Below are 19,024 nucleotides of genomic sequence, written 5' to 3'. Positions count from 1 at the left end.
TTAATGTGTCAGTTTGAATTAGTATCCAATTGCATTCCAAAGTAATTTACTTAGAGCTAATCATAGTAAATGAGGATTGAGAGTCGAATCTTAATGTAGCGATATGGCTTCACGTTGGTGCATTTAACATATGTATCTGGGAGACCGAGCTTTGCTCGGAAAAGATTATAAAATCTCAAAAATGAGCGTTTTGCTAGGGATACGACCCAGCTAGATCGATTTTTCACCCCCGAAATTAATTTTGCCGCAGTGAGAAATGAAGGAATTGTCTCGTCGTGAGCATACACAATAAAGACAGTAACAGTAACGGCGGCATAAACACGGGCTACCTAACGGCGTAGGCCAGAGGGAGCGGAATTGTAAATAGTGCGCTGCCGTTTAGTTCGCAATATTTGTGCGGTTCCGTGGAAATGGAAAAAGAAAGCACAGACTTGTTGGAGAAACAGAGTAATCTGTTGACAAATACTGACTTCGTTGGAGATATCGAATACGGTCAAATCATATTGAGGTTTTTGTACCTGGCCGGAATATTAAAATTTTATTTTAGGATCCATATGATATCACAAGTCATTTACTTCGAACTAATCGTATCACATATGAGGATTGAGAATCGAATCTTAATGTAGCGATATGGCTTCACGTTGGTGCGTTTAATACATACATTGTGATTTACTACAAGACAGAAAACGTCTGCTACGGGTTACGGCGTAGCGCCAAGCTAAACGAATTGTAAACGGGTGTCTTACGTTGATTCTTCTGAAAGAATCATTGAACGAAGCTGCACTTTTTTGATACGATTTGACAGATTTTATTTCATAATAATCTTAGTTTGTGTGATATGCGAACATACATTGTTGATGTAATTGTAAGCTCAACGTATCCAGTATATAAGTACTTACCCCCTTATTCATAAACGTTTACTAAAGTTGATAAGCCGATAATAATCGTTTGTCCCTTTCCGACGTATTGGTATGATGATAAGGGACAAACGAATATCGACTTGCCAACTTTAGTAAAAGTTTATGAATAAGGGGGTTATACTTTTTTTAACACTTTACTGACATGCGCACTTTTATCTATCTAGTTCTGCTTAACTATTTTATTTAGTGATCACTGATCATGCTGTCTCTGTTCCCAGTAAAACCTGTACAAGAAGGGGGTACAACATGGTATCGAAAACGCTGATGTGTGTAAGTCGACGGAAATTAGACGTTACGACGGCAGGGAATTGCCGACGCGGACCTGCCTGGGTATGGGATTAGTGCAGAACTACACATTGGGCATCAAATAGCTTTGTATTTAAACCGGCCGACTGCGTGTAGTGTAAATACTTGAACTTTATCAAAAAAACAACAAAATTGTAAGATATATACCTACTTAATATAAAGATAGAGGAAAAGGAAGCTAAGAAGAGCTTACGGATATAAGTAAAGTAAAAGTAACCATTATAGGAAACTCAGGAAAGTGATTAAGCTAATGGCAGTGCCCAGAAAAAGTACATCATCATCATCATCATGTCAGCCCTTTATCGCCTACTTCTGAGCATATGCCTCGTGGCAGATGGACTAAAATGTTAACAGAATGGTGGCCGCTTTCGGATGAAAGAATCGCCTGGTGTCCGTTGGCTCGTTGGGTGGACAGCATCCGTAAATGATGTAAAATAGACTAAATCACTCGTTCATATTAAGTAATAAAGTGTCATCAACGCCATGTCAAAAATTGCACGTAATAGATAACCAGTAGGTATAACATACCAAGTCGTGGCATGTGGGACACGAAATGTACTGACTTTACATCAAGTCCATAGCGCAAAAAGGTTTAAAGTGCGTACAAAACTGATCTGAACTTTTGAAAATACGATCCTGATCGTATCATTTGTTTTATAGATCATTTTGCAAGGCCGATTTCAGTCAGCCAGGTAATTCCAATCCCAGGTAGGTAATATTGACAGGTAAGTCACGTCCTAATCGCGTCACGCGGCACTAATTGGACACGCGTTAACGCGTAATTTGCGTCAGCCGTGCGTGCGTTTAGTTAATTCGACTCGATCAACCAACGCATTTCAAAACAGACAGTTCATATTATTAAGGGTTTATCGTCGTAGAGCATCATCTTTGTCTCTTTCTCTATCTTTGTAATGATTATGGGGCAAAAACGCGTAAGTATCTTAAACCTATAACCTAAGCTACAAATGGAGCCATTATTGTATGTACCTACCGAACCCATTATTTTGTTCGATAAGTTTTTTTTAGTTAGCTTACAATTTTGTCAAACTGGGTGCCTAATAATAAAACATTGACATGCGCGTTCTAAAATCTCTTGACATAAAAAAAAATCTCTTGGATGAACCTAGTATCTATCGTATTTAAAACAAATGACGATGGTTCCCAGTAGGTTCACAACGCAATGTTAGTAATGTGCGAATGTGAGAATTATCAACACGTGACGTCACGCGTGTCGATTAGCCATACGTGGTGAACCCTCCTAATGGCTGCCTCGTTCTGCTGACTCCACCACACCACCTGTAAAATGATGCGTTCTCACTCAATAGATGTTTCAGGGAAAGGAAATCTATAGAAATCACTATTACTACAACGTTATTTATAAGTATAACATCGAACTTAAGAAACTTAAGAAGAAGAAAAGAAGAACTAAAGAAGAAGTCAAATTAATTCAAATTAATAAAAAAAAACAGTCGTTTCAAGCCAATCCAGAGCTACAACTTACCGTGCAAAATCGGAATTACTTTTTTTAACACAATCAACAAAAGTAAACCTTTAATATATTACAAATATGCTAAGTACAACAAATGGCTAGTTATGGTCATTCAAGCGGTGCTGTGTTACATAATACATCGGTCCCTGTCAATCTGTCAGTCGGCCGCCTAATAAACCGGTGGGGGTGTCTAGCATACACAATGGACCCGGATTTATGTTACGACATTATAAAATATTATTGTTATATACCTTAGTACTTACTTAGAATCTGAAATAAAACTATAAATTCAAAGCATTTGAAGCAGAATCCTACGATAGGTACTAATAAGAATGGGGCAAAGACGCAAGTTCGCGATCCGCTAAACCGTTTTTCGTCACTCTTGTAAAGAGATAAACAAAAATGTACTATACCTACCAACCTATATTTACATTCCTAAATATATAACAATAGTTTTGATTAATTACGTTGAAATTAATTAATTAATGTTTATAAATGTACCTAAAATTTAAAAAAAAAAATGGCTAAATATAAAAGACCAATATAGGATTACACAATTTCACACAGTTTTTAATGCGGATTTTATCATTAGATTTTATCTGTAAAATATCGGATATACTCCAATTTTTCTATTAAATGTTTCATGACTGGTGCCGTCATTATAGTATGTATCTGCAGGATATGAGTTTGGTTTAAATAGCTCCCGTTATGGTGCCTCTAAATATTTCAGCACAGTAAGTGCGTTAATGGTGGTCCGTTTTTAGCCGCAGGCTAACGACTTCCTGGTCTAATTGGGGGCTAGTTCAGATTGAAATACAGTGCTGAGTAAAGTTGTATCTCTACATGAATTCATAAATATATAATATTTTCGTTTAGAGCAGTACTTAGTGTCTCCCAATAACCGATACTTGCTAAAATTGTTAAACAAAGAAAATAAAGGTGTCCTTTATTTTGTAATACATATTAATTTTGTTTCAGTATATCGTTTAAAAATTAGAGCGTAATTTCGATCGTGTGGCTTGGCAGGTATAGCAAAAGCTAGGTTCTTGCGACTCAAATATGAAAACATTTTATTCAATTGTTTCGCAACACTGGCACGTTACAGAACCATGCGAATCCACAAATTCGAAAAAAGAACAACATCCATTTGTCTCATCCGCTCCCTGGAATCATCTAAACGGCAGGGGTAGCCAACCCGCGCAATTAAAGCGCCGGGAATAATTCACCCACCGACAAAACGAGGAATTTAATACGCAAATGAAATAATTCCTCAGATTGATGACGCGATTCCTCGCGCCTCGTTTTTTGGCCCACTTTTTACGAATTGGGTTTTAATTATGTTTTATGGACTCGCGAATCGCAATTTGCCGGATTAACTGCTTTTTCGGTGTTTGGATTTTTAAATTATTTAGCGTGTTCCCTGTGGACTGGAAAAAAATCATCACGTGTTTGTAAAGGATTTAGAGGTTCTGTAAATAAAACCAACTTAATGCAAAGTACTCGTAGGTAATACAAACAGAAGCTTAAGCATCTAAATATTATATTTTAAGGAGTTAAAATATTAATATTGCCCAGATCGTCTCGCAATGAACAATGTCAGTATCCAAAATATATTTTTTTAGATATTTTCTTCACTTAACAGACTTCCGAGTCATTAGAATGTTAACACCTAATCAACTTCTAACTAAAACTATTTTTGTGTCTATATATCTGTATAGCTAAGTGTTTTTGCCATTTTGGGCACTTATATTTTTACATGAAAATGTCCTCAGTGTTCAAAACTCAGACTAAGCCATTAGCAGACGGACGACCTCTCTAATGCGTTCGCGTCTCTAATTAAGGACTCGCCAACTTGTCCAAACTCACGGACATTCAGAATACGGGACATTATAATAATAACTCCAACTTTGCCCGTCCGAAGCAACATACGCGTAAAAATCAACGTACACACTAGGAGCGCAAAGCTTCGCGAGGCGCCACAGTCTGAAAAGGTACAATAGATGAACCTTATGTACGGATACGGTAAAGTAGAATATTGGTCGGAGTCATTTTACTCTGTGGCATACAGGCCGTTAACGGGAGTTGTATACTGTAGGGTGTTTTAAAATGATATGCGTTTCATTTATAAACAGAGAGACGCGCGACCCGCCAAACAACCTCCCCCAGGAACTAAACTTTCCGTCCACCTAGCGACAATATTTGAAAGTTATTTCAGCGTTCACAACCCTCATAGGCGCCGTTAAAATTTTCCCTGCCTTATTCATAATACACACATTGAGGCTTTCTCTTTTCAACCTACTCGAAGCAAGAGGAGTGAGAGAGTGTTAGAGATATTCGCAAACTGACATCTCTGAATTAACGGTGGTCGGCTCATGATAATTTACATATTTAGGTGAAATTAACCTCGCTGCGTTAAATTGTATTATGAATATTAATAGCGTGCGTGTGCGAAATGTATTATATTATATGGTTTGAGTTAGTACAGTCTTTATGGCTCAGATTTTGGTCGGGAGTTCTGCAGATGATATTTATGTGCCATAAGTTTCTATGGGATTAATTAGGTTTTAACGTGTAAGTAGGTAGACATGTTGAATATGTGATCAATTTAAGGATGACTCACGCTAGCCCGGGCCGGGCCCGTGCATAGGCGTCCGACATGTCATTTTCAATGACGGCTGATGTGACCACGTGGTGCTTTCCATAGAAAACGAAGCTCTGGCCCGGCCCCGGTCCGGTCTAGCGAGAATCGTTCTTTATACTTTACTTTCGTAAGTTTCGTATATTTTCTAAATATTAAAATAACATACCAAACGTTATTGTTGAACAGTACTTAATTGTTTTTCTTGTCGTTTAAACTACCTATAGGGCGGGGCGACTAAAATTCTTCTTAAATTTCTTACGCATTTTTACTTCGCGCAAACACTCCCTGAGTTCTAACATTATGCTAAATTCTTAAGAGGATACTCGAAACAACTCGGGGCAAAAATGCAAACGGGCGAGGTTTATTTGGTTGTCTAATAAAATATTACGAGCTTTGACAAGTGCCGCGAGGCGCCCCGGAGGCCCGCGAGCGACGGATCTAGCTTTTATTTAATCAAACAACCGGATTTAAAATTACCTAGTTACTTGAAAAAAATATATACGCGTACTTTGGTATTTTATTTCCAAGGGATCACCACCAGGTTTTGATTACCTATAGTTGTAACTACTGGCGGTCTAGCATAAGTTGCGTTATCGCGCGCGAATCAATACACCAAGCGCGTCTTCAAGTATGACTCGCGCGCGAGAACGCAACTCATGCTAGACCTCCTGGTACCGACATAATAGACAAAAAAATCAGAGTACCTATGTAATCTAGTCTAAAGCGGTGTTTATTGTTTCAGTTGTGCCTAGTACATTTTTCATTTTATTAATCATTTGTATATAAACATGTCCCGGGCATATATTTATAACATACCATAAATACCCAGATAATAAAGGTACCGCCAGACTCTATAATAAAACCTAGCCTACTTAATTGAAAATAAGATGTTCAATGTTTTAAAAGAAAACGCGTTACAAAGAAAGGTATTCCCGTGACGCCGGCCGTTCGAAATTAAGGTACTTCGCGAATACGTCGTGCTGTTCCAATTTTAATTTTTACATCAACTTTAACGGCGACTCTAAGATGTTTAACTACGTTTGAACTTAGAACTGCCGCTGGGAATATTTCACGTCGTTCCGGTTCGAAAATTAAATTTAAATCCCCTCGCATTTTTCCCGCCCTTCGAATTATTGCCAGCCAGCTATAAGGATTTCCTTCCACTCTATTGTTTAAATTTGTTGGGGTCAATCTTGATTCAGTTTGGCAACTTTTTCTTATTCTTCCCACAGGTGACGCACTTTTAAATTGAATATGCTCGTGTATTTATTTTAATCCACAGATTGTTTACAATTTTTACAGCACTCGCCTTTTTTTACCTTATTTCATTTTCGCAAATTAGGCCTTAGATACGAAACGGATGTTGATATTAAAAAAAAAAAAATAGGTATCAATACAAATCTGGCAACCATCCTATTCTTGGTTACATATCAGAATACCGAAAACTGATTTACCTAATGTTGATTCACCTATTTTTAAATTACCTATCGATCAATTTACCTAAACATTGACTGACCTAAGTTTATAATACCTAAGCTTAAATAACCTAATGGACGAAACACCTAATGCACGATGTACCTAATGCAAGTTTTACCTATTGCACGTTTCACCTAAAGCTATTATACCTAATGCACGAATCACCTATAGCTGATATACCTAATGGACGATACACCTAAAGCTGATATACCTAATGAACGATGTACCTAAACATGATTTACCTAATGGACGAAATACCTAAAACTGTTAAACCTATCGCACGAAACACCTAAAGTTGATATACTTCCTGCACGAATTACCTAATGTCGATATGCCTAATGCACGGAATACCTAAAGTCTATATACCTAGAACAAAATTCATATCATTTTGCCGAATGATCAAGTGGCAATTCCACCCAATAATTCGTATGATTTCCCAATCTTACAGTAGAAACTGTTTGTTCGGATAACTGCTTAAAAATACACTTTTTGAAACGCTACTTTTTAGGTAGTAGAATGATTTTGTAAGTCTGATACAAAATTAGTTATCTTATCCTATCTTATTAAAAACTTAATTTTTGTAAGTTAACATCATGACGATGAAATAAAAGTCTGTTTTGGCACTGTTTGGTCGCAGTTAACCTAACACGCTCCTCCTCGCTTTACTCGTCGTCGCACCTATCTCGACTCTGGCAAATGACTAGACCTTATATTATAATAAAAAATAGTTAGCCAATTGAATGATTTGGCTAAAAAATGTATACTAAATGTTGTATGTCTTAGTAATATTCTACTAAACAATAATTATATTTTTTTTAGGTACATATTTCATTCATTAAGCGCATCGACTTCAGGTATTTCGTGCATTAGGTGTTTCGAATTTAGGTATTTCGTTCATTAGGTATGTTAACTTTAGGTAATTCGATGATTAGGTATACCGACTTTAGGTAATTCGTGCAGTAGGTATGTTAACTTTAGGCAATTCGATCATTAGGTATACCGAGTTTAGGTATTTCGTGCATTAGGTATATCAACATTAGGTGTTTCGTGTATTAGGTATATCAGCTTTAGGTATTTCGAGTATTAGGTGTTTCAACTTTAGGTGAATCGAGCATAGGTATTCTGAGCTTAGGTAAACCAATTGTAGGTGAAACGTGCAATAGGTAATTCGTTCATTAGGTGTTATGAGCTTAGGTTAATTGATCATTAGGTATTTAAAAAAATAGGTGAAACGAGCATAGGTGATTCAACATTAGGTAAATCGATTTTCGGTATTCTGATATGTAACCCTATTTTTAATTGAACCTTCAATGACACTGATTTAAATAAGTTGGTATTCATAAATATGAAAATATTGAATAAGATAAACGACACATTAAAAGGCTTCCCGGGCCGGACTTGTTCTCCATAATTAACGTAGACTCCTTGGGGACAGCCCTGGGTCCGGCTAACGCAATATATTATATTCCAGATGACAACCCTGAGGGGTCACTGTTTTGAAGGATGATACAGATACTAAATATTTTGGAGAATACGTTGATATTAGTTGCATTGTTTGTTGTTGAAAAATTAAGAGAGAGGAAGTCAAGAACTCTTACATTGAAAAATATTTATATTTCCAAATAAAACATTTTTGTACCTACGAGTATATATACTCGTACCTACTTTAAATTTGGTTGGCTGATATAATTCTTCACTGACACAAAAAAATGTGTTTCCCTGTGCAACAAATAATCTTCATTTACCTTAACCTTATAAGTAGGTCACTATATACATTAAATAACATTTGATATCAATTAATTCTAAAAATTTAATCATTCATCTCAAAGACAAACAAAACTAGACCTGACTTTAATGCTGTTTCATAATAAGTCTTACTGACTACTTAAAAACTTTATTTACCACTTCGTTTCTAATTAGGTTTTTTATAAATTATTAAAAAAAAATTGATTTCGATTGTTGTGATAGTTACTCATGCAATAAAATTATTTTAACGGATTATATTTAAATAGTTCCTTGTTATTCATATAAAGGAGATCACGATTAATTTTAAAATATTCCATGAACGGTTATTTGATGTATTTAATTGAAAAATGGAATAATAATTGTATGGTATTCGTAACAAAGGAATGGTACAAAACGATCTTGATTCCGTTTGTAATTGATTATATGGTAATGTCATTCGTCACTGCTCATGAGACTAATGAGGCTTTTAACGTTCGTCTGGTATCGAAAAGATATCTACCAATTTTCAGGTTCTCGATCAAGATTCAACAAACTGTAAGGACATTCCTATTTCTATTTTCAGCAACTTGTGTAACACACTTTGCTAGTTTTACGCCTGAGCACAATATAAGGCAACAGCCAATTATCCATAAAAGATCCCGTAAAGGCCCCGTAAAGTCGGCGAAGCGTCGAGAACAATTCGTCCTGATTTAACTTTCATAGTTTACTACTCGGTTTATGATGAACGATACGACTGCTTGAAGATTAATTATTTAGTCTTTAATCACTAGCTTTGGAGCATTATCCCAACTTTTTGTTCAACTTAATATTTTATGTTTGTTACTTAATTTAGCTACAGTTACTCGAAGCTAACGGTAGATTGGGCTGATATTGGAGTTATACAGAATGGCTAAAAAATAACTGCATTCTCATTACCAGGGAGGTTTTAGGATAATTCTGAGCAACTTTTACTATGGGACCAACCCCGAAATATCGAAAAAAAAATTGGCTGTTTCACACATTTTGGCAGGTTTATTTTCTATTGGGAGGGCAATTTCTTTTTCACGATTTCGGGGTTGGTCTCATAGTAAAAGTTACTCAGTATAATACCAAAACCCAGGGAGGTTTGACCCAACCTGACGGAAATGCAGTTATTTTTTAGCCACCGTGTATATTCTATCACCAACCGAGCATTACTAGACTCCTAACATGGTGGGTTTTCCTAAGTTGGTGACCCCAAATCCACTCTCCTTCAACAAGTCTAAGTTATACCTGAGAATTGAATTTTGGCTTATCGGAACAACTAAGTAATCAGAACACCTAATTGAGAATATTGTCGTTTTTCATGAAGTCGATGAAAAATAAAAACACGGTCTTCTATTATATATATGACATTCTACAAGAGGAAATAGACGAAATACTTAGATGTTTATTTGTAAAGCAAACGCGTAAAACAAAGGAATTATATGTATTTTCACGTATCCCAATGCACAGAGGTGCTACCCATCTAAATCTCTCCCTGACATTTTTATAAGAGCTTCACCCCTATTGCTTAGACCGAATTAGCAATTACCCACCGTCAGCAACGAACGAATAATCTTTTCTCTATATTTGTTTAAACTAAAATCATGATTATGCATTATGCATTGGCTATATCAGAAAATTTGCTTAAAATGGTATATTTTTGCCACCTTTTCTTAATTTGTCGCTTAACACACGGTGCCTACGTTTCTGTATAAACTACGATTAATTTTGCCGTCGAGTGATAAGCAAACGTAGTAAATAAATATTTACAGAAGTAATTGGCTAATGCACCAATAAATGAATCGATCCATTATCATTGCTTATTTTCATGCCTCTTAAAATTAAACAAAAGGTTGACACACACGATATATACATATAAATTAAGTTTTAACTTACATCTAAGAGCGTTGTGCGTTTCATCCAATCCGATATAGGATGTCGGATGATTCTTGGAGAAAAGCGGCTGCTAGAGAGTGACCTATGTCATCAAGTACTTTTTTGGTTTAAGGATAATCATAGGTTAATGTACCTATAAAAAGGCGCTTTTTAAATTTTTTACTTCTTTGTGGTTGGACCAACATTTTCTTTGTGGTTGTTCGATCCGATATCAGATCGGACAACGTGCAAATGCTTTAAGATGCTCTAAGTCTTACGTCTGCTTGGAACTATAAACTGGTTATGTTATGTATTGAAAAACATGACAACATATTTTATTTACATCGATATTTAGGTATCACTATACCTACATAAAGGTATGATGACGACTTCGGATTCAAATTCATCATAATAAAGTATTCGGAAATGGTAGTTATCTTTTTCACACAAGAACACCACGCTTATAAATTATAACATTCTTGGAAACTTATTATTTGTTCATTTACTTCGCTGCCGACAGTACCCGTCCATCCGCCGGCTAGTGTTTTTCACACAAGTTTTATGTGCTATTATTCGTTACGAGATATAAAAGTAATCCCGCGCAGTTTATTGCGCGCTGGCCAGGCTCATCCCGCGCGCGTAAACTTACCCCTTTATGTTACGTTGGACTGTAAAATCTTACCTATGTGCGAGTTTATTTACACAGGTTTTGGGAAAATGGGCTCGTTCGCAATTTGTTTCCGCTTGTTTGTTTAAAGAACAAAAACTTGACATGCATTTCTAACACACTTAGGCATTTCATCCCATCTTCATTTAGGTAGGTTCGCATGGCAAAGAATAGAAGCCTATGGAGGAACCTGGTCTTCAACAGGTTAAAAGGACATGATGTCACGATTCTTAGCATTGTGGGACCGTCTGAAGCAGAGAATTTAGTTGCTACAAATAAGATATAGGAATGAGTGTTAGCTATAGACGGACAAGTTAGAAAACAAGATAGAGATTTTGAATGTTGAAGACGGAACATAATGCGACTTGAGATAAAATAGTAGAAATTAAATAAAAAGGAACTAATACTAAATTGTTGCCATAAGCATTTTACGTCAAAAAATTGGTAGTTTCGTAGGAAATGGCGCCCTCAATAATTTTCTACAATTTCTTGTCGGACTATATACCAAACACCATCATAAAAATTTACTCCACCGACATTTATAAATTAATAATTTAATAATTCAAAATAAGAACACCGACTTTGCTTAACTGCCGCTATCAAAGCAACTTCTTTAATATTTAAAACGAAATGACAAACACCTTGTACCTGCCAGTAACAATCCAGCTTAACGACACGCGGAGTGATTTTAACGTGTCATGAAAACTGCATAGTCTTTATTTAAAACGTAGTATGTGAAATAGAAATAGAAATAGAAATATCGTTTATTTGCCAGAAATGTGGTACATAAATTAGGTGGTAACATTCATCTTAAATCGAACATCACATCTCGCCGAGAGTGTAGGCATGCAAATATTACTTACAATCTAGCATTTTAAGATTACCTATATACATATTTACAATTACAACAATATGCTACAATTGCCAACACAAAATATAAATAAATTCAATGTTAAGAAATAATTTTCGAATGTCAAATAGTTCTATTACAAGTTAAAATAAATAAATTACAAGATCAGTACGTATAAATTATGATACATTATTAGAATTTACAACTATTCAGTGTCACATACATGTCAATTAATACCAAACTAAGTTAATTATTAAAAAAATCGTTTAAGTTATAAAAACATTTATCCATCAGCCAATGTCGAAGTTTACGTAAAAACAGATTTTTAGGTAACAGTCTTAACTCTAAAGGGATATTGTTATATACTTTCCCTCCTTTCATGTGCTAGGACAGATGATGCAGAGTCAGACCGTTTTTCGGAATGGCCGAAGTTGATTGTGGATGTTGGGCCGTTGCGGTGGCAGTGTTACGTTTATTAGAGGACGTGGGTGATTGGCCGGTTGGAAGGCGATGGCAATTGGCTATTATGGTGGCGAGTAGATTTGGAATTGTAGGTAGTAACGACAAAAACTAAAGTTCTGCTATTGCCTACGGTTATGTATTTCTATGGAAATTATATAATTTGAACATAGTTCATATAAGTATGTCCACTTTAATTTTCTTAGTGCCACTTTCACCATGACACTAACCCGGGTTAACCGGTTAAACCTTGAGTTACCAGTACAATTTGACACTGGGTTAACGGTTTAACGGGTTAACCCCGGATTAGTAGGATGGTGCAAGTGGCCCTTGGAAGTTTTGCATAAGGTATAGTAAAATTTAAGTCATGATCATCATTAAGTTCCATAGGTACAATATTTTCCTTTACATATTGTTTTATATTTTAATCCTAAATAGGCTGACACAAACATTACGAAATTGTACACGCCAGTAATTTGTGTTTATTTAACCTTTCCTAACTGCTACCAATGTCATGTTATAGGTATAGTTTTCAATACAAACATCACGTTTCATTTAACAATTCAATTTATTCTGCCCAATGAAGGATTATTTTTAAGAGTCAGACCAAGCGAACTCTGCATGCAATAACAAAGTGTAACAATGTCATCATAAATGTCAAAATTCTTTGAAAATATGTCGTTTATAATGATAGTGACACCTCAACACTTTGTGCTGTCAAATTCGGTGCAGAACTGTAGAGTTAGCTTAAACGGACTCGGTCTACTGGATGTCATTCTCATGACTCTTCTTATGATACCCCTGAAGTGTCGTGCACAATACGACTCATGAAACTTTATCCAAAACCTATTATTGTTCCCATCACCTCGCCACATAAACTCGCGGCAATCCAAAACCCATTTACCACCATAAATAAAACAGGTCTCGCGCGCCCCATACCTTTCAATTTCTACATATTGCACCTACAATATTCCCCGGTCTATACTAAACAACTGTCATTTTATTTTATGCCCGGCTCTGTGTAAACTCGCTAGTGATAAATTTTAATGTTGCCAACGAAATATTGTCGCGTAAGGGTTTTAACTTGGAAGGAGGTGTGAATTTTTGAGGAGCGAATTCATTTGTTTGTCTGAGTATTGGGTAGCTGACGGTGAATACTTTTTCTGAGAAAGTCAGTCAGTTCAGTCAATTCCTTTTACAGCATTAATCTGATTGTGTTACACACATCTATACTCGTAATTCCTATCAAAGGGAAATAATTATTGAGAGCTTTCAGAGAGACATCTCCGTTTTCTATAGTAGTTCATTATTAAATAGCAGTTGAAGATATTTAATAGTTAGCCATCATTGTTGCTAGATATTTATTCCCTGTAGGTCTACTTGCCGCTGGTCAGATTCGGCGATACCGTATTGGCGATCAAATGACATTCTTAGTAATTTCCAACAAAACGGGTGGTGATAATTACAACCAAAAAGTCTCATTACCATACAGCGGGGTTTTTGGCGCAGTAACGATTTCGTGTATTTATGTTTATTGTAACTATGTTTATTGTAAAATATTTACAAAACTATGAATTTAAATCATAAGCCTATACAGGTTTTTACAGTTTATACCTATTTTGGGTAGTGTAAAAAACATTCCCGCACCAAAAACCCCAATGTATGCTCATTACTACTGGTTTTGAAGTTGTAGGTACTTTCCATACGCCTCTGGTCCATATTTATATAATGTAATAAAAAGATAAGAATTCAACAATTTCTTCTGGAAAATGTTAGCGTTAACATGAACTGTAATCTGCCTCGGTCTGGGGAGTTATAAAATTATGCAGCAACTCATGCTAACCCATTGCAAAGTGTCTTTTTAACAAACTTTTCAAACTTCAAGCTCCGTCGTGTTTCAAAATCCCGGATCGGTCTCGGGAGGGTTTCCGTAAAAAATTAAGGCACAAAAGACTCCAAAAAGTTACAATGTCCCCTCTTTCGGAAGAATAAACATTTTACGTTCGCTTAGGAACAGGTCGGAATTAAAAATAGCGATGGTGTGTGTTCAGACTCGGATCACTCAATAAAATATTTAACTGGTAAATTTTCCCATTCACTTAATTAATAGTTTTGAATTAATTGAATTGAATTGTGCAAACTCACCTGTTTCAACGCGCAGCTAAATGTATAAGAAAGAAGGGAAGCAATGTCTGTAAAATAAAATTTTATCACTTGCGATTTTTATGTGCTGTTTTGTGTGTTATTACTCAATTAGAATATAGTACATATAGTACCTATGTACTTAAGACTGTTTTGACGATGTATAATTATTTATAGTGGTGTGTGTGTGTATTATTCTGTTGTTCCGACCTTTCAGTATTGTGTTGGAAGACTTTGAAGCATGTGCCTAAATTGTAAGTTTTAATAAAAATCAGTTTTTTCATGAAAGTGTCATAATCTGTAAGGGTTGAATACAGGATTATGCAAGCCAGCGGTTAACTCCTGTTGAATTCATTAACTTCAAAGAGGTGCCGTAACTAGGTGTCTTGATAATTTAATCCTTGCAGGATTGCCCAATTAAAATGTTGCCAACGACTTTTTAAATATTCAGAGGAAGGGTTGCCACTCAAACGAGGCAAATTTATCACTCCTGGGAGGATTTATTCGAAAATAATGATATTTAGGTGTCGATTAGGAAAAGTTGAAAGTTTGGAGCTCAGGCTTGTCATAGCCTAAGTGACGAAATTTTTATGTTTTTTACTTTTACCTACACGTGTTAAATATATTTGATGCAATACCTATTTATGCATCGAAATTTCAAATTTAATCTACAAATCTTTATTACTGTATAAAGAAAGAATGTAGGTAAGTATAGGGGTATACATGGTAGATAGATTTTAACTATCGCAACAGTAGGTAAAACTGTGCAAGGGTTATTTTATTAAAATTTATACGTAATAATTTCATAGAAGTTTGACGTTTAAAATAACACTTTCACTGCGTGTGATATCAAAATCGTTGCAGACTTATTAGTCCGACAAGAAATTGTAGAAAATTATTGAGGGCGCCACTTTATAAGTAACTATCAATCACATTTTTGACGCAAAATGCGTAAACATGGGAACAATTTAGTATGGTTTTTTTTAGGTCCATTTAATTTTACTTCTACTATTTTATGTTGCACTATATCTTGGTCTAACTCTGATGATTTGTTAATTTTCTGTAAATATTTAGTTTTGACTGGATATTCCTATTTTATGTAGGTATAAAAATATAAATGTAGTTCCATAAAAAAAATAACATGCAAGTCATCATCATCATCATCATCATCATCATGATCTCAGCCATAAGACGTCCACTGCTGAACATAGGCCTCCCCCTTGAAACTCCATACGTGCCGGTTGGAAGCGACCCGCATCCAGCGTCTTCCGGCGACCTTAACAAGGTCGTCTGTCCATCTAAAATGCAAGTGTATTCGGGTAAATTCGAAAGGAATAAAAACACTAAATAATAGCAGATAATTTCGAAAGAGACTCTTATTACAACGGAGTACGAGTGATTTTTTAGTGAGGATTACCCAATTTCCAAAATTACCTGAATGCACCTAAAATTCCCTACGATAAAATGATAGGAAACTAATTATCATGTGAATTACTGTTACGTTGTGCGCCGTGTGGAATGAGCGCTAAAGTATTATTGAGAGTGGAATCCAGCTCTCTACTCTACGATATAATTAGTATAAAGTTTGAGTGATACCGTCTTATTCCCGTCTGTCGGTCCCTAAAGGCCATACGACAGACGTGGCCGGCAACTCTAGATATTTTCATTAGACTGGCAACCCCGTTGGCAATGTCTAGCCAGACAATTTGACAAGTTTAATTTGAGTTTAGATTTAGTGGGAATTTGATATGTTTGTAGAATTTATCAACATATTGTGTATAACGTCGTTGTTGGGATTTATAGGCAGGTTCAAATATCTGCTAGTATATCACTCCGGCTTCTCACGGGTGCAATGTAACGGGTTCCTCAATAAGAGTGCAGCACTATTTCCTTAAAAAATAAAAACACGTATTTTTTTAATTCCGATTATGTATGTAATAAAATATCCGGCAAATGACCATCATGGCAGGCAGATGGAAAAGGCAAAAGAAACATAAAACATGAAAGAACACACGTCATTAGTACAAAGACGAACTTATCCCTTTCAAGGATCTCTTCCAGTTAACCCTTGAGCAGTTAACTTGACAAGTTACAAGCTTTTAAGATACGGGCCACTGTAAGTGACTATTTTTACCACAACTCAGTCCTCACTCAGTCAGTGTTTCAGTTCAGCTAAACATCCTGCACTCTCCAGAATAGACAATTGCGGTTGGGCAACCTGTTCCTTATTTTCGTCTTCATAACACGGGCCTCGGTAGCGCAGTAGGCAGCGCGTAAGTCTCATAATCTTAAGGTCGTGAGTTCGATCCTCACCCGGGGCATAGTTTTTACTGCTCCAATTAAAATCCAGAAAAAACTGACGTAAACATAAGAATTAAATTACTTCATAAACAATTAAATTTTAGGTTAATTAGTTTCACACTTATAATTACGTACTTACGTTAGTAGGTAATCTTTAATGTTACGAAATCAGCAAAGTAGGTGTACGTAAATAAAAACTACCGTAGATTTTTTAAAGTATTTATTTATACACAGTTTCTTCGCTAGAAATACATATTTGAAATAAGTCCCAGGCTATGTGAAGCCTATTTGATGAGAACCAGCATTTGAATAAATCCAAAAACATTGCTAGTAGCGACATCTGTACTTTTAGATTGCTCAGAAACTAGGTCAGGCACGCCCTCTTTAATATTTAATTATCATACTTAGTACACAGATGTCGCTACTGTCAATTTCATTTCATATACTAATGTAGTGCGTATACTAGTTGCAATACTAGTTTCTTCAATTTCGTATAGAGGGCGCAATAAAAAGTTGATTAAAGCGCCATCTAGTGTACCTTCCTTGAACTAGCAGAAACTACACCCTAACTAAAGTTTAAAAGCTAGCAAATACGACACGACCTTATTAAGTAGTACAAAGCATTTCTCAAAGATGGCGTTAATTAAACAGTGCTAACTATTTCTAAGAGATGGCGTAAAACACAAAAGTTATATTTTTATAACAGAATGTGTCATTAGACAAGTTTAAATTGTAAGATTGCCGTAAGTTTTGCAGCAATTTATTTTATTGTTAAAGGAATCGTCAATGACGATATTTTTTATAATTCAAATCACTACCTACACGACTCTACTTAGGTTATTTGATATCTTACAATCGATAAAAAGAAAAACTTTATTGTTATTATTCAATAATTTATTATCGACATCGTTTAGGATGAAATATCTAAAGGTCACACTGGCGCCAGCAATAAAAAATCTTTTGTGATGATGATACAGTCTGGTGTTTGTTACATATTAACAAATTTAATCATGACTCCGATCGTCAGCGATGTATTTTAATAATTAATTCATTACGTGTTTAATTTAAATATTTTGTTCCAAGCCGATAAAACTTGACGAACAAATGCTGGTTCAATAAAGTATAGACTTAGGTATGTACCTACCGACACTTAAACCAGAATGAATAAAGTGTTTTTTAATAGGTAAGCTGTACCTACCACGACAGTTGCAAACAAGCTAGCTGGTCGCCTGATGTTGATCAGCCAACGCCGCCTATGGGCGCTTGAAGTTGATGAAGCTATCATGGTTAATTACTGGTTAAAGATTTGTTTTCAAGTTAACTGATTAATTAGGTACAAAATATAAAAAAAAATACAAAAAATAAAATACTTACCTATGGATTAAAATTAAATACTTACCTATTTAAACAAGTGTTAGTCCCGAAGCTAACGTATCTTCTGGTAGAAAACCATCGCACAACTAATTTATCGCCTGAGATGAGTGGTAGACCAAGAATATAAAAGAGGAGGCATGGAATCACTTAAATAATAGTGACTTTATTTCATAACATGCATGTACAGTCGCCGCCTGAGTGACAAAGGCTCTAATTATCAAATCATTTAAGCCCAAAAAAAAACCCAAGTGAGTAAAAAAAAACTTGCCGTTAAGATCTATGAGAGCTCATAGTCCTAAACGGTCAGCTTAAAAAAATACGATAACGATAACTGTCAGTTTACTTTCTCGATCTGTTTCCCGGTACGAGTGATACTTCTGATTTAGTTAATTTTTGAGTACTTAGGTACCTCTAGCACGAGCATTACAAAAACATCACTAGAAAAAACTTAAAAAAAAACATTTTCAATTTAACTGTCTGTACCTATATGAATAATTTACTTTGAAAAAGGACACAGCTAAGGCGGCTAGAAACAAGGCATTTAATCGCCATACCTGAGGTCTACTGCACTTTGACAGGAGCAACAAAACCGTGAGTTGTTGATGGCGCATTGTTGTGGAATTCCTTCACGCGCACACGCAGGTTAAGGCCACCGTACCACCACAGTATAATAAAGAGTACTAGCGTAGTACCACGGCTTCATGGAAAACTATCGTTGTTACTTTACTGGACCGTTGTAAGTGATATAGAGCACTTACCGCTGACATGGGGTATG

General features: G+C 35.6%; 1 protein-coding gene and 1 non-coding gene across 2 annotated transcripts in view; both read left to right on the top strand.

Annotated features, from left to right (window-relative positions):
• Positions 1–410: 410 nt before the first annotated feature.
• Positions 411–19,024, top strand: part of LOC134668289 (uncharacterized) — a 31,167-nt gene continuing 12,553 nt past the window's right edge. The window contains exon 1 of the mRNA XM_063525771.1: positions 411–447. Coding sequence (XP_063381841.1) covers positions 411–447 — 37 coding nt within the window. The remainder of the gene's footprint in view (positions 448–19,024) is intronic.
• On the top strand, positions 16,823–16,895 carry Trnam-cau (transfer RNA methionine (anticodon CAU)). Its single transcript has one exon. It is a non-coding gene; the product is annotated as a tRNA-Met (tRNA).

This window comes from Cydia fagiglandana, chromosome 10 (assembly GCF_963556715.1).
Source record: "Cydia fagiglandana chromosome 10, ilCydFagi1.1, whole genome shotgun sequence".
Taxonomy (NCBI): Eukaryota; Metazoa; Arthropoda; class Insecta; order Lepidoptera; family Tortricidae; genus Cydia; species Cydia fagiglandana.
Note: the sequence above shows the minus strand (reverse complement) of the source record. Positions and strands in the feature narration are given on the sequence as shown.